Source organism: Vollenhovia emeryi, unplaced genomic scaffold, assembly GCF_000949405.1.
Source record: "Vollenhovia emeryi isolate VEMERY1.0 unplaced genomic scaffold, V.emery_V1.0 DF939272.1, whole genome shotgun sequence".
Lineage (NCBI taxonomy): Eukaryota > Metazoa > Arthropoda > Insecta > Hymenoptera > Formicidae > Vollenhovia > Vollenhovia emeryi.
This window is the reverse complement of record NW_011967094.1, coordinates 23,249-39,221: the sequence shown is the minus strand read 5'-3', so window position 1 is coordinate 39,221 and position 15,973 is coordinate 23,249. Positions and strand designations below refer to the sequence as shown.

Here is a 15,973-nt window from a genome sequence, read left to right as displayed (position 1 = left end):
ACGACTTCTGTGGCGGATATGAGATTTAGAGGGACGTGTATTCGGTGCGAGAATGATATGTCGATCATCGCTCAACGCGGAAGGAGAACGTTCGCGGAAGAAAGCGCAGCCTCCGGCGTCACCGCCACCGCTACCACCACCACCAGCACCGCCACCACCACCGCCGCTGCCGCCACCACCGCCACCATCAACGTCACCACCACCACTGCCGCCGCTGTCGCTGCTGCCGCGGATACCGCCACCACTGGCAGCAGCAGCAGCAGCGAGCAGCAGCACCCCCGACGACAAGGGGATGAAGAAGAGCGTCGGTATCGAAGTGAGACGTATATATATGTATATATAGAGGTGCGCGCACGTCGGCAAGTTCAGTCGCCCAGCGCGTGCCGACCCGCGAGCATCGCGTAAACCAACCCTCCCCTAGCGAGCTCCTCGTCTCCCTCGTTTCGTACGCCACCGTGCGCGAGGGGCTCGTGGCCGGTCACGTGTCCCTCCCAGCCTTTCGCACGCTCGAGCGCGAGTGCAACCATGCAAGTGCCGAGCACCCTCGTTCAGATTCGTCACGTAGTCCCCGAGCTGAGCCGCGACTAATTATTTATGGCATTTTTCAAGGGGGCGGGTCTTCTTCCGCGAATTAAAAGATTCGAACGTGAGGTGAATATGACGCTCGAGCGTTGGATCCGCCGCATGATTCCCGCGTGCGAGCAGTCGGTCGGGATCTCCTCCGTCTCGGTTCGATCGAAGGCCAGCTCGATCGCCCTCGACGCATGATTCACCGACTAACGCACGACGGTGCACCGCGGATATTTGTTAAGATCGTAGAAAGTAACCGATGAAATTTTACAATGGTCGCCGGTTATGAGGTCGAAATCATTCGCGGTTGATAAGCCCGACCTTGATAAAACGTGTCAGCGTGGAGTACAGAGTTCATCGTGCCTAATTCCTCCGAGTGGCATCGAATAAAAAGACCGGTTTAAGTGAAATGTGAGGAAACGATGGAGCTGAGGATCAGTATTCTTCTCTTAACGCTTCTTCGCCTCGCCAGCACGCTCGAAAGTAAGTAACGAGACACAAGGCGGTAAATTTAAGTTTGACACTTGACTATCTCCGAGATTAGTGGATCCATTATGATCCGCATTCAAAGGAATGTTCTGTACGAAATGTGTGTCTCGCGTGTTCGTTGCTTGAAGCAGAGCGATATGTTTATCATTGAAACTAAGCGCGCTGAGAAAAAATCAGTTTACAAAAATATCGGCTCAAGCGCCAGACGAGACTACCGCAACGCGGAAGTGTGCCCGGCACTTGTCGGGGTGACGAAAAATTTATTCTGTAGGCTTCCGACCGGCGAGTGCACGGTCGTGCGAGTCTTCTTCTTCTTCTTATTATTAATAGCACCTGGATCCAGCTCGGCTCCAATATGGCCACGACTAACCAATAATCGTTTAAAAATCCTCCCCGGTGGGGAATCGAATCCCGGTCTCCCGCGTAACAAGCGGGGATAGTGACTACTATACTATCGAGGGAGTCGTGCGAATCGCGGTGTTAATTTGCGCCTCGCGAGAGCCCCCATACTTGGCGGATCGTGACATGTTTTCTCGTAAGCGCGGCAGCGGGGGTAATCGTCGTCCGCCTGGCGCTCGGTTTACCGCGACCACTCAAACAAGAGAGGCGCGAGTTACTTGGGGGGGGTGTAATAAAGTTCCCGCGGGACTTGGGAGCGGGACGGCGAACACGAAGCGTAAAGTCCGGGAGATCTAAGCGCGAACGTGTCTCGCCGGCTGATACACAGCGTAAAATCCGCCACGCATCGTTAAGCCCGGCTTTACTGTTCCATCGTATGCGACTCGACGTCTAAATATACCGCGGCGTTTCAAACTCGCGCGCGCGAGTCTTCAGATAACGATACACTTTCGAGAGAAGGCGATGGGATCGTATAGGGATCGTCGTTCGACGTTATTGGATCCGATAATGCGCCATTAGTAATCCGATAACGTGCCTCCACCGGCGTTTCTCTTTCGCGGTGACGCGGCTTAATCCCCCCCGATGGACCAAGAGCGAGCCCGCGGCGACGATTTAATTCAATCGATCCGATATGAAAAATTTCGGGACGTATGGGTAATGCCGCCGAGGGATTATGCCGACGGCTTTATCGGATTTGCGGAATGAACCGCGCCGGCATTATCGATCTTTTTCGCCCGCAAAAGGGATAAGCGTGTGCCCGCTCGTTGCTCGCCAGGTACGAAGGGGGAGGACGAGGCCGAGGAGGAGGACGAGGAGAATTATCCTGTCGAAGATTACGACTACGGCGACTATGAGACCGCGACGATAACCAGCGATACCGATCTCATCGCCGGCGGTTCCCTGCCGATTTTCCTGGCGGAGCCCGTCGACACGTTCGTCGTTAAGGGGAAACCGGCCACGTTGCACTGCCGTGCCGCACACGCTCTTCAGGTACGCGATTTACTGTAATAATCTTTATACAGGGCGAATTATTAAGGCTGTCCCAACCTTTTACCACGAGGAACAGATTACCGATCCAAGCTGCAGCCAATCCGGTAAAAATGGAAAAATCTCGTTATGTATGTCTCAATCGTGTAAAACTTAATTGTATCTTGAAAGATATAATTAGATGTGACGCGATTAAAACATATAGCAAGAATTTTTCAATTTTTTTTCAGAGTTGGCTACAGTTGCAGTCGGTAATCCATCTCTCATGGTAAAAGGTTGGGACAACCTCAACGATTCACCCCGTATATGATCCGCATCTCTTTATTTGATGACTCGGTACGGAGATTTATTCTGCGCTGTATACTTTCTTATTATCACTACACTACAAGTCACTCTGCGGCGTTATATGAATTCATGATAGTATCATTTCTCCGACGCCACGCTCTCGTACACAACCCCCCCTCCCCCTCCCCCCTGTTGGAGCTTTCCGCAAAATGCCTTTGTCCTTATCTCCTTCTTAGCTCGAGTTTCGTGCGCGCGGCTCTCTCCTCGTTCTTATTACCCACTTAGCCGCAATTTAACGAAGACAAGCTGTTTCTTTCATGGCACGCGAAACTGTACGCCCCGCCGGCTCTCCGCCGCGCTCTTTTCCGCAGGTGTATTTTCGCTGCAACGGCGACCGGGCCGAGCATTCGCAGCAGCAGGATTTCGTCGACCCTCGTACCGGAACGAGGGTCGTCGAGGTCGAGTTGAACGTGACGAGGAACGAGGTCGAGGAGTACTTCGGGAGGGAGAGATTCAAGTGCGAGTGCGTGGCATGGTCGGGACCAGGTCAAATTCGAGGGCAGCCCGCTACGGTTGAGGTCGCCTGTAAGTAGAGAGCTCTCCATCCTCCCTCCCTCCCTCTCTCTCTCTCTCTCTCTCTCTCCCCCCTCCGCTCTTTCTCTCCTTGGTATCCTAAGTCCCTGTCCTCCCCCGATTCTCTTTGAATGTTCAGTTTACCGACGCGACGAAAGGATTTTCTTTCTCTCGTTGCGGTAATGACCATGCCGCTCGTTTCCGCGCGGTACGTGAGGTGCTCTAACTCAGGAGATTACGTCACCGTCACTCGTGCTAATGCGAGGGGGAGAACGAGGCCCTTGAGCAGACTGTAACAACTATCTCGAACGTTCTTGCAATTTACGTGCTAATTCAGATTGTAAAATTGTTCCGTTACGATTGTTGATACTCGCACTGATGCCGTAACGTGGATACACAGTACCCTCCATAAGTTTGGAAACACCCTATATTTTGCAGATAAATAGTGGCACAGCAGCGATCTGTGCACACGTTTGGTATAAATACATCATAAGTCGTTTAAATAACGATATATTTACGATAAATAACGATAATTACATAATATAACGATATGACGATAAAAATAACGATAAAATTACGATACGTTTAAATAACGAATTGGACAGGGGGATTCGCAAAGAGCGAATTACGAGTGAAGTGCATCATCTCTGGGAGATTCTATCCAGCAAGAATAGAAACGTATCCCGACTGAATCTCTGTAAAAGTTAATCTATCGCATGCCGCGAGTATGCGAGGCAGTCATTAAAGCAAAAGGTGGTTACTTTGAGAAATATAAAATATAATTTAAATCTTTATTAAAGGCTTGTCGTATGCACGTATGTATCTTCGTTTTAATTTTCTTTAGTTAAATGAACACTTACAAGGCAAAATACATCGATTTCATTACGTATTTCTTTCACATTGCACACTTTTATAAAGTGTTTCCAAACTTATGGAAGGTACTGTATGCTAGCGTTCCTTTTATAATCGCACCTGCCAGAAGTTATATCTCAGAAACGTCTTGTGCGAATTGCATTTCATCGAATGTACGACGCGCAGTCTTTATTTTGCCGCACCGTTATTCAGTAACTTTATTAATGTGATTTCCGTAACGCGATTTTCGTTTAAAGCTTTTGAAGAAACTAGACGTAAAGCTTGATCCCCCGCACCTCGCAGCAAAAAGAGAGCCGGAAGATGGAACAAATTAAAGGGACAAAGCGGACACGATTCGATTTTCATCAAGTGTCCTGTGACGCGCAAATCGAGTACAAAATCTAATCGATATTCTATTGCAAATGAAACGACAGACGCGTAAGCCCCGGAATAGCGTTGCGTTTTTTTTTCCAGAGCGGAAACGAGGGAGAACCTCTGTTATTCATTGCCGAACACTCGTGGGTTATCAAAGCTAAAATAAAGTCGCATATACCTTGCGATAAGCCATATGAAAAGTGCATTTCGGTATTTCGTGTATGTGATTCCAATAACGATGCGGGATTGCTTCGGGATTGGGTGCTTTGTAAAAAGTGCAACGCAAGAGCAATTTTCATTTAGACATTTCGAGTCGCACCACGCCGCGCAAACAAGCGTGGCAAACAGGATGCAAAATTAAATCGGTATTTGCGTGCAAACAGAAAGCGGACGCGCTTTCGAAATTGAATGCAGGATGTCGATCGAATCGATGTGTACGATTCGCCGTGGAGAACGATTTTCTGCACAACGATCTTATGCTATTTTCGAATAAACCAAGTGCCGGCAATTAATTTCGCGAATAACACGGCGCGCATTGAATTATCCGTGTCGGAAGCTTGAATGTTTTATGATTGTACAAAGTACATTCGGAAGGCGAGGAAAATGACATGTCTGAACGTTCAACGATCGAGTCGCGCGACGGCAATTCGAAGTAATGACCTGTTATCCGAACGTTTTGTAGGAAGTGGAAGTGATTTTTCGCGGCGAGCAACTTCTGCGACTTGCGCAAATCGTCGTGCACAGCTTGTCTATGGACAAGTGGAAAAAATATTTAGATTTTTCGAAAAGCGAAAACAAAATTTAATGACGCGTTAGAATTGCATTTGGCGTGTCACGTAAAAATATCTCGAAGCCGGCGGAGGCGGCGCGTAAACCGGCATGCATTTGAATCGGTCTAGATGGTCCATACTTTGCGATGCCGGACATATCATCCATCAGTCCGGTCTGCATACCGCGGCATAGAATTCTGCTGGCTTCTCTAAAGCGCGCAACCGCCGCGTCGACGTACTATACCATGGGCTTCGGCCGGTGCTTGTGCTCTTCACGAGCGCGATATGAAAGCCTCGCTTTTTGAACGCGGATGTGCCGTGGTGCGGCAAATAATGCCGCGACGGATAGCCACACCGAACGAATGACCGCCGTTATGCATTCCGTGGTTCACGCGCCGCAAATCTTTTTCCGTCTTTCCGATGGGGGGGAGGAGGGGGGGGGGGTGCGAACCAGACAGAAACCGTGAAAGCCCTTCCGTCTGTACGCGCGCCCTAATATCACTGAGTGCCACTCTCCCTTCCCGTTCTCATTTCCCGCGTCTCGTTTCGACGTCCTCTCGAACGACGGGCTTCCGAGCGAGTATTAAAAACCGCCTGGTACCGGCAACCTGATCGTGCCCGATGTAGATCTGAAGAAGCACTTCCTGTCACCGCCGTACTCGCTGTCGGTGGAAGCCGGCCGCAATGCGGAACTGCGATGCTCGCCGCCTTTGGGTGTCCCGTCGCCAAAGGTTTATTGGCTTAGAAACGGCTCTCCTCTCGAGACAGCCGCCGCTGGCGCAGCTTCCGTCTCCGCCGACGCGGACCCCAACGAGATGTCCTCCGCGACCGGCTTTGTACAATCCGCCGATGGGCATCTGCTCCTCGGGGAGGCCGAATTGAGGCATCAAGGGAACTATTCCTGCGTCGCTGAGAACATAGCCGCGAGAAGGGTCAGCGAACCGGCGGTGCTCACCGTCTACGGTGAGCAATTTTCTTTTTCTGCACAAATCGCCCAACGGATGCGGTTGAAGAACGTTCGTGCGCGATAACTGAGAAAGCGGACGGATAAAGACGCTAAAGAAACGTGTGGCTTTATTATATTTTGTGTCCTTCAAGTTAAAAAACAGACTTTTCTTTTGCGGCCCAACCAAAATATATTGTGTACATAGAAATCTTTTATGTCGGCAGTCTAAAAATAATAATTGTACAGATGCTACGTTATTGTATTAATCTGCAGGCTAGTCATCACATATTCATAGCTCCTTCAATAACTAAATTTGTGGTGGATGCGCTTGCAGATTTCACGATGATTAAAATTTGATTTTCTTCTTTTTAATTGGCGTTGCGTTGGATAAGCAACTCACTCACGTCTTGGCCTGTTCGAGCCGCGGGGTGTAACAAGGTGTTATTTGTTCTCGTTTTAATTTCGCCGGTGTATCCTTTTTTTTCTCTTCTCAATCCATTCTCAGTGAACGGCGGGTGGTCGTCCTGGTCCGGATGGTCAGAGTGTAGCGTTCGCTGTGGTAGAGGCGTACAAAAGAGGACAAGAACATGTACAAATCCCGTTCCAATCAACGGCGGTCAAACGTGCCCAGGGCCAGCCACACAAAGGGTAGAATGCAATCCTTCCTGCCCCGGTAGGTGGACTACAAAGACTCGCTTATGCGCCACTCAAAATAATATGGAGCAAATTGTAATAGTGTGTCGCGAATTGTGCTAGAAAACACGAGTTGACACGACTACAGGCCCCGTATTGACATGAACTGAACGTTTAAGCGCGCTACAAGTTATACGCGTCCTGATCGCGAGATACGCGCTACAGATGTATATATCTATTCTTTCGCTGTCTCGCGAATCAGATAATCGCAATTTAATCGAGATTTTCAACTTGGTCCCGTTGTACGCAGCGGTTGACGGCAGATGGTCAACCTGGTCCTCGTGGTCCGCATGCGGTCCCGATTGTTCGAGAGCAAGGAGGAGATCCTGCAATGACCCCCCGCCGAGCAACGGCGGTCGTCCCTGTCAAGGCAAGGACGTCATCGTCGAGTCCTGCTCCGCGGATCGATGTAATGGTGAGCCCCAGCCGTGTGTTTCTGCTTCTTATTGTTCTTCGTGACTCGCACTCGATGCCTAACGATTTATTTGGAACGAGCGGTCCTTTTAGCTCTGCCATTCGATTGCTATTCGTAAAATTTGATGACTCTGCATGCGCGGTGACTCATCGATAAAATGCCGCTGGGTAAAATTGAAATCTGCGAGGACCTTCCAAAATGATTAATTACTTTAGACTCCGTGGCCTCTCGCGGTGCAAATTGTTGATGTAAAATTATATTATATGTTATATCTTTGTCATTTGAAACACTTCCCTCCTTGTCGCACGCAGCGCTCGGGCAAGATGGGCCAAGAGTATTCAAGGAAGGTAAAGAAAGAACCGGTTGAATTACTTTTCAAAACGTTTCCGTTTCAAATGGGAAAAAGAGAGAAAGATATTTTTCTTTGTAGCGACTAGAGCGGTCGATTACAGAAATATCCTCGCATTGTGGATCACCTTGAGTTTAGCCGCGATAATTCTGGCCGTAACCACCATTTTCTTCGTTCGCTTGATGCGCCGGAAAGAAAGAATGGAAGCGCTGTACGGCGTCGCGAGATTGGACTTTCGTCGTCCGGGTGATCTCGCAAAATCAGTCGTCTCTAAGAACGAGCGCACCGTTTTAGCCAGCGACAGGCGTCTCGAACATGTGATTGACGAATCGAACGCCGCCCGGCTACCCAGGTATATCTATGTACCGATCAAAATAACGAGAGTATGGTACATAATACGAATCAGCATCCAGTCAAATTTACATAATCTTACGACGCGCTGGCGCAATGTGCAGATCCTGTTCCGAGCATCATTATGACGTTCCGCAATTGTCATTACCGTCGACAACGAGACCATCGCCAAGCTCCTCCGTAACTAGGTCTTCTTACAAGAACTCGCAACGAGGACGTGGCATGTCGGATAATGAGGAGGGACGGTCTTCTCGTAAGAAATTCCCATAAATTTCAGATCTCGCGTGAGCTCTTTACACAATCAATTTCGACAAATCTACTTTCCTGTCGAATAATCCGAGAACAAATACTTGGAATCTTTGACTCGTTTTCAAGTAAACTCATTTTGAGATGATACCGCAAAAGTATCTAATAAATTTAAATGCATCTTCTTCGCGCATAGAGGTGGTTGGTCGTCGTCTATCGCGAATGTTATGTGTATTCTCAGGTTCGACGTATCAAGCGAATCCAGAAAGCACCAACGAGGACGACGACGAACAGGACGACGACGAAAGACCAGACGAGAACGAACGCTCCGCGACGGATGACGGCAGCGGTTTCATCGTGAAAGCCATAATTGACGAGCAAGGCGCTCTTCTGGTCGTACCCGAAGTGGGCGTTTCGATGTCGGTACCGGAAGGTGCAATCCTGCGCGGTCGTCGGCATAGTCTGCACCTCGCTGTGCTCGGAGAAAATTCCTTCAGGCCGAATCTTCCACCTGGATTCACGTTACTGTCCGCAGTGGTGGCCTGCGGTCCAGCGAACGTCGACCTCGTGAAGCCGGTGATCCTTCAGTTCGAGCACTGTGCCGAGCTGAGAACCGGAAACTGGGAGCTAAGCCTGTGGTCCACGGAAATCGACCTGGAGACCCGTTCAAACAATTCCACGAGTTCATCGGTGAGCTCGAGCGGTTCGCCGTCCACAACGATATGGCGCAAGGTGTTGATGCTCGGCGGTGATCCAACAAATCTACCCGGTCAACCATTCGCGCAGCTCGATCATGCCGGTGTGTTTCTCGTCACGGAGACACCTAGTGTTTACGCGGTAGCGGGAGAAAATTCGGTAGTCGCACCCGGATTGGCCGTGAAACGGCTCTGCGTTGCGGTTTTCGCGTCTCGGGAACGCGATCACATTAGATGCCATGTACTCGAAGACACCAAAGCATCGTTCAAGCTCGTCAGCGAACGAGTGAGTATGGAATATATAGTTTTGATCTTAAGGGGATCCTCAAGCAGCTGACAAACTCGATCAGTGTCGATAAGATATAGGAGACGGAAGTAGAAACGTCAATTACCGACATTTTTAATTCTAATTGTAAGTTCTATTTTTCTGCAAGTCATATGTCACGATGTTCACGATGCTAGAATTCGGTCCGAGAAATTTAGAGCCAATCAATTTGCAACCTTTACGAAAAAGCAGCAATTTTGTTAGCTACACATTGTTCAGACCGAGATTTTGGATTGAATTCTAGCATCGTAAACACCATGGCTTTACTGACAATCTAACAGATGTTTGGCAGCGACCCCTCTCGAGAAAACCTGCAACTATTTCTTTTTCTCTTTTTCTAGACTTGGATTTCTGGACTTGCGTTTATTAGAAGTAATCCTTTTTTCTAGGAATTTTAGTTCTATTAATCTTAGTTCTAATTGCACGATATTGTTCTTACATGTTGTCGTTAGAATATGCTGGTCTCATTTTGTGTATAATAATTGTAAAATTCTTGTTTCGAGCAAATATTGCCGTCAAATGTATCAAAAATTAGTAAAATTTTAATTTTTTTTCGTTTTTTATGTAAAGTCGACCAGCATAGCCTAGAGTTTGCTGCGCACTTTAATTCCGTAAAAGAGTTTTGCATTTTTATAAAGTCAATTAAAAGATTACTTGTTACAAAGAATGTCGATAAAACAGACGGCTTTAGGATCCCCTTAATACATATATTAGGTACAGCGTTGTGACAAATCTCCCGTGATTGTTTTATTCTTACTCCCGCGAGTTGTGTGTAATCCTTTCGCAGGAACGTCGTTTGGGTAGCATTTATATCGATCACAGTACTCTCGGATTTCGCGCTAGTGGCACATCACTTCGCGTCGATCTTGAAGATAGAGAGAGCGGTTTCGCCGAGCGACATGAAGTACCTTACCGGCGCATCTGGCCATCCTCGAGGATTAGCATCCGGCGTTCCTTTAGGATAGAAAAAGTCGTCGGCGACCTCAGGCTTGGCTTTGAGCTTCGTGCTTGTCAACGTGGCTTTGAGGATCAAGGCTTGCTTCTCAGGATCGATCTTGATCTTGTAAAAAGGAATAATATGAGCGGAAAGAGAAATGGTAACAAGACGGAATCCTCTGTTGTTTTACGGGGGAAAAATTCAGCGAGGTCTACAGAATCCGTCATACCGAGACCCTTTAGGTACTTTTTAGATTCACGTTAAAAATAAGATAAAATATATTTTATATTGTCAACAATAAAAAATGTAGCCAAAATCAATATGCACATATGAAATTTTATTTCAATTGTTGCAGATTTTCCAAGACGCTTAGGAAGCAATTATGTCAATGTCTAGATCCGCCAAGTGCGCGCGGCAATGATTGGCGGATGCTGGCCCAGAGATTGCAAGTAGACCGGTGAGTTTTAATCCTTTGCAGTATATCTCTTTTTAGGTATTTGCGAAATGGATTTAAACCGAGACAATATTTTAAGATACGTCGACTACTTTGCAACGAAAGCGAGTCCAACGGAACATATTTTGGACTTATGGGAAGCCAGGCACCGCGAAGCCACGGCTCTAGCAGATTTACTGAATCATTTAAGACTGATGGGACGCGTTGACGCAGCCAACGTACTTGAGAGTCGTTTGGGGCCATGGATTTAAAAATCATGAAGAACTTATACTATCATAAGCAAACGAAATGCAAATTTATAACGCAGATAAAGTTTTGAGAGACAAAAGTTTTGTAAATAGAGTAGCCATTATACGATATTAACAAAATAAATGTAGAAACATATATTGTATAAATATTGGTCATATTTGTACATAAAAATCGTTTACAACAAACCTATCGTATTATTTTCTTATATTTCCTTTCGGTATCTCTGATTTTTACATAATAAAAAAATTATTATTTTGTATCGATTTTATATCTGCATTTGTGTAAAATAATCGAGATAATGCATTTTCAAGAGATTCTAATTTATTTGAAAATTAATCATATTTCATTGATGTTTTATTTACGAGAAAAACGGATTTCTTAAAAATATGACTTTGCCATATTGATGATATATTAAGATCAACTAGTCTGTATATCATTATTGAATGTGCAACGAAACAATGTTATTGTTTATATTAATTTCTTTTGTTACACTGCAATTTATATTTTTCATTGGCATTAAATTAATATCAATAATAATGTATTTCTGTTCATTACTCCAAACCAATTGCATTCAATAATTGGTGCAAATTCCACCTAATGAGACGCGCTTTAACGAGCAACATGACCGAGCGCTCGGCAAGGTCGGAAATCACAGATGACATTCATGGCCGCATGTGCCCAATTTGCACCTGAATGCCGATCGTCGTCGGGCCAGGTATCCGGCAGTCCTTGAGCGGAATCGGACGAGGCGGAAGCCCGCCGGAGGATTCAGTTGCAGCCGCATTAAGGCAGGTATTTAGGTACCATTTGGATGTATCGTATCGCGACGCAAGCATTCGAGGAAGGCTCCTAGGTACCACATCGTGGGCCAAGGATGCGTAGGATGCTTGAAACAATGGGCATTATCCCATCACCGTATAGGGGTAAAGGTCGAGAGGTTTGGGATGGTATAGGTATGCAAGTACGGATGGCAGAACCAGCAGCCCCCATATAGGTATGTACCTATCCCTCTGCTTCCTCTACTCTCCCCCTTTCACCTTCCATTTCTGTTAGCTGCGCTCTCTCTCTCTCCCTCTCTCTCCCCCCTCTCTCTCTCTCTTCCTCTCCGTCTGCTCTCTAGATCCTCTTGGAAGCATGAGAGGCAGAGCGTTTAATCACAGGGGCCCGTTGGTGGTAATTCCGCCGGACAATGCCTGTTGACCCGAGTCGCCGGGGATGGTGTACCGGCCACCCTCTAACGCTATGCGACTCGCCAACCACGAACTCGAATACCTTTCTCTTCTTCTCCTTCTTCCCCTCCTCCTCGCCCTTTCTCTCGTGATTTCTCGTTTTTTTTCATTCTCTCGCGATACCTCCATTTATCTCTTTTCGTTTCTTTTTATCAAAAACTCGCCGCGATCAGGATAGAGAAATGTATGTACAATCAACCGTTCGATGCCTAATAACATCAAAATGTCGCTCGTTCTTTTCGAAATCTGATACGTTAAAATCGATCGAAGCAAACAAAAGGAAGGAAATAAGAAAATACCAGCAATATGTGGTTCGAGCTTTTAACGAATCTGTGGTAAACCACATCTTCTGTATGTAACAAAAAAAATAGATTCTCGCGCTACAGAGAATCATAGAGTTAAGGTGGGCCGTTGCTCCAGCCATGAAAAATTATCAACTAATGTTATTGGCTGACTTTAACACGTGTTTATTGGATAAACAGCTACCATCTCGGAAACAGCATGATATCACGTTTCAAGACGCACGCGATCGTCCGCGATAAGCGAAGAGCTAGCGTTGCTCTAGGACGGATCCTCGAACGTTCAAACGACGTCGCGGTTACGCACGAGTTACCGACACGGTGCGTGCATAATCCACGGGTGGATCACACATAAATCGCAGATACAGGATCGTATTAATTTCCCGCGCTAATCGCGATTGGGATCTACAGGCAATTACGAGGAGGATCGGTGAATCAGATTGTACGCGCGGCGCTTTACCCACTTCCGTTAACGCGCCGCGGAGTCACGCACACGCGGGTAACGCACCGCACCGCTCGTAGTACCGGACCCCCGGCTACTGTACGCACAAAACGCCCACGCCGCGCGAGGGTGCCGCTCGAGGGTGGTTTATGAATCGCCCAGACGTATCGCGATCGAATGACGTGGAATCGGCCTCGTACATGTGGCCGGTGAAGTCATTAATTCGCCCGGCAGGCCGACACGTAGGGCGACCAAACACAACGTCACCCGCCCGCGGGGCTTTCAGCTCTGCGGAGCTCCACGCCCGGTTTAAGAATTTTACCTCGCGGAGATATCAACGCGTCACGCGTGTCAAGCCGTGAATCTTGGCATTAAATCCAGAGCGTAGGTACCTTTCTCCGAGTGAGCGTAATGAGTGCTTTAAGGTTTGAATGACGGTAACTATTAAAGGAACGTCGGTGAATTTATCGCAACGCGGTCCCATTAAAAACATGAGATGCACACGCGGACTGTCTGCGAAGTGGATCCACTCGTAATAAAGCATGGTTGTAAAAAGACTCGCACAAGTTTTCCGGGTAACGATGCGCACGTCGCGGTCGGCGAGCGGCGTTACAGGTCGCCGAGCCGGCGGTGTAACGCGAAACTCGACGGTATATCGTCTTTCAAATAATTACTTTTCGTCGAAAGGAAATGAAGGAGGACGCCGAGGATGAGAGGAGTATACGACCGTTTCGGGAAGGTTGCCACGTCGCGCTAACGAAAGAAAGAAACGCGCGGGATTCGCGCGGAGGCAGCTGGAGATCTTATCGAGGATCGCGCCATACTCTCGGGTCCGGGGAATCCAATCGTAAATGACGAAAATTAAATTCAAGTTACGAATAGCCGCCGATAGCGGCGAAAACTTATGCGCGTTGAATAAATTAACCAGCCTTAAAATTTCCTTCGTTCGAGAGGAGCGGAAATATTTTGCAGGCTAAATTAAACGCCATTCGCAATGTTACTCTTTCATCGTGACTATAGATTTGTCGTCTCTCTTTCTCTCTCTCTCTCTCTCTGTTATTTCCGACGCGCATTCGCCGCATAGTATTTCTGCCTCGTGTTACATTTCGTTTTTAAATATGTTAAAATACGGAATGTCTGTTTACTGTTATGCAAATATATGATAAATATGATCGAATAATTAAACGCATGACGGTGTTGAAAATTTAGATACCGGCATAACGTGCGTCGCGATAAAATAGCGATGTAATAATAGGAGGGGAATATTGCCATTCATCAACTTAACTCGTTAGCAGCGGCTGGCATTAAAAATGTTCGAAAAACCGCTCGGGCGTGTACGAGAAAGTTTTGCGACGGGTGAAAATTTCCGGAGCGGAAACCACCGCCAAAACGGCAACGAAAGAAAGAAGAGCATTTTTTCACTGTCGTTCGCCAGGATTTTTGCAGCGTTACCGAAACAAAAAGCCAGCCACATAGTTCCGAAACAATTTCGTCGTGGAATTTCACGACATTCGCGGCTAAAAAGTAGCAGGAAATTTCGCGCGTATTCCATATATGTGGGCGATATGTCCGGCTTACGTTGAAATTGTTATTGAAAAGGGTCCAATTTAAACTGTTATAAAATGTCAGAAACAAAATTCGCAATTACACAAATCGCAACGTTACGTGCATATAGAATCATCCTCTGACTATTTTTAAGCGAATAATACGTCGTGTGTGTCGTCGTAGAATTGATCTCAAAATATTTCGTCAATAAAAACATCTTATGTGGGGCCCAGAAGTGCTAGGCCGTGTACGTGCTTCAGGAATTTTAAGATTGCAGTGTTGCATCGATGTAAACGAACATCACTTCGAGTATCTCGTATGAGGTAAAAATCATTATTTGATTTTTTATTTAATAACTTTTATCATAGGTCGTCGAGATCATCTCAACACATGCTATTGCAGTAAGAATAAAAAAGTACTTTGAGATCTCTCAAGTGCCTACACTTACTGAAAAAATATTGCGTATTATGGCCCTCTTGATATCCTACAGCACTCGTGATTACAATTTTTTCATATTCCCAAAAATAGCGGAGATACATGCGATGGGCAAAGTTACCGCTTCACCCTGTATTTATCATTTTTATATCTGAATTATCTCTTTTCTTCCTTCAAACTTTTTAATGTTACACGACAGCGGGATCTAACGTGCGACTATACACAATCGTACGAGTCTCTCGCGTTTGCAGTTGGCATTAATAAAATCTCGGGCATTTTCTAGTCTGCGAAGGGAGAATAATTTACAAGTGGATATATTGCGTAAACCGTTGTTCCTATTCTAACGTAGTTAGAATTTAATCTTATTCTACCTGTTGTTCCTATCCTATTCTCGTCGTCGTGGAAGCGAGTGTACGGTGTACCAAGACAGTGAAATACCTCGAGCCCCGCTTGAATTTGTTGAGCGCGTAATTCTATCCCCTTCGCGGCGGTGAGCGAGTATCAATGTCTTGATTTGCTCGCGTCACCGCGTGTCTTCCTTCGAGCCGTAACGACACACCGCATAGCCCATCTACGCGAGGCATTTGCATGGGAACGCCCGGCTTTAATTCGCGCGCAGCGGCGAGCTGCCGGCGGTGGCTGAATTATGCCAGCGGCGTAATTTGCATAACCCTTGCAGGCCGGCCCCGATAAATGACGATTCGCGGAAAATTGGCCCCCGGCCGCGGCGCGCACCCCGCACCCCGAATTAAATCCACCGCTTAATTAACCGAAGTTTACAGCACGGACGAGAGTCGCCGCAATCTCGTCCGTTGCGACCACGTTTAAGCGACTGTCGCTGTCACGTAAAATCGTAAGAACTTTCCGTTCAGTGCTTACATGCACGTGTCTTACAACATTAACTTTTTAGTATCCAATTAAGGGGATCCCAAAGCCGGCTGTTTTATCGACATTCTTTGTTAGGGGTAATCTTTTAATTGGCTTTATAGAAATGCAAAACTCTTTTACGAAATTAAAGTACGCAGCAAAATCTAGACTATGACGGTCGATTCTACAGGGTGTC

At 46.9% G+C, this 15,973-nt stretch overlaps 1 protein-coding gene across 1 annotated transcript; it reads left to right on the top strand.

The window, feature by feature from the left end:
- Positions 1-326: 326 nt before the first annotated feature.
- On the top strand, positions 327-11,188 carry LOC105559420 (netrin receptor UNC5C-like). Its single transcript, XM_012007679.1, has 13 exons — positions 327-1,053; positions 2,234-2,448; positions 3,102-3,315; positions 5,928-6,263; positions 6,752-6,919; positions 7,190-7,354; positions 7,666-7,701; positions 7,785-8,055; positions 8,159-8,307; positions 8,542-9,281; positions 10,108-10,499; positions 10,613-10,714; positions 10,791-11,188. Exons 1-13 carry the CDS (start codon positions 993-995, stop codon positions 10,960-10,962), a joined length of 3,021 nt encoding a protein of 1,006 aa, XP_011863069.1. The 5' UTR covers positions 327-992; the 3' UTR covers positions 10,963-11,188.
- The last annotated feature ends 4,785 nt before the right edge of the window (positions 11,189-15,973 follow it).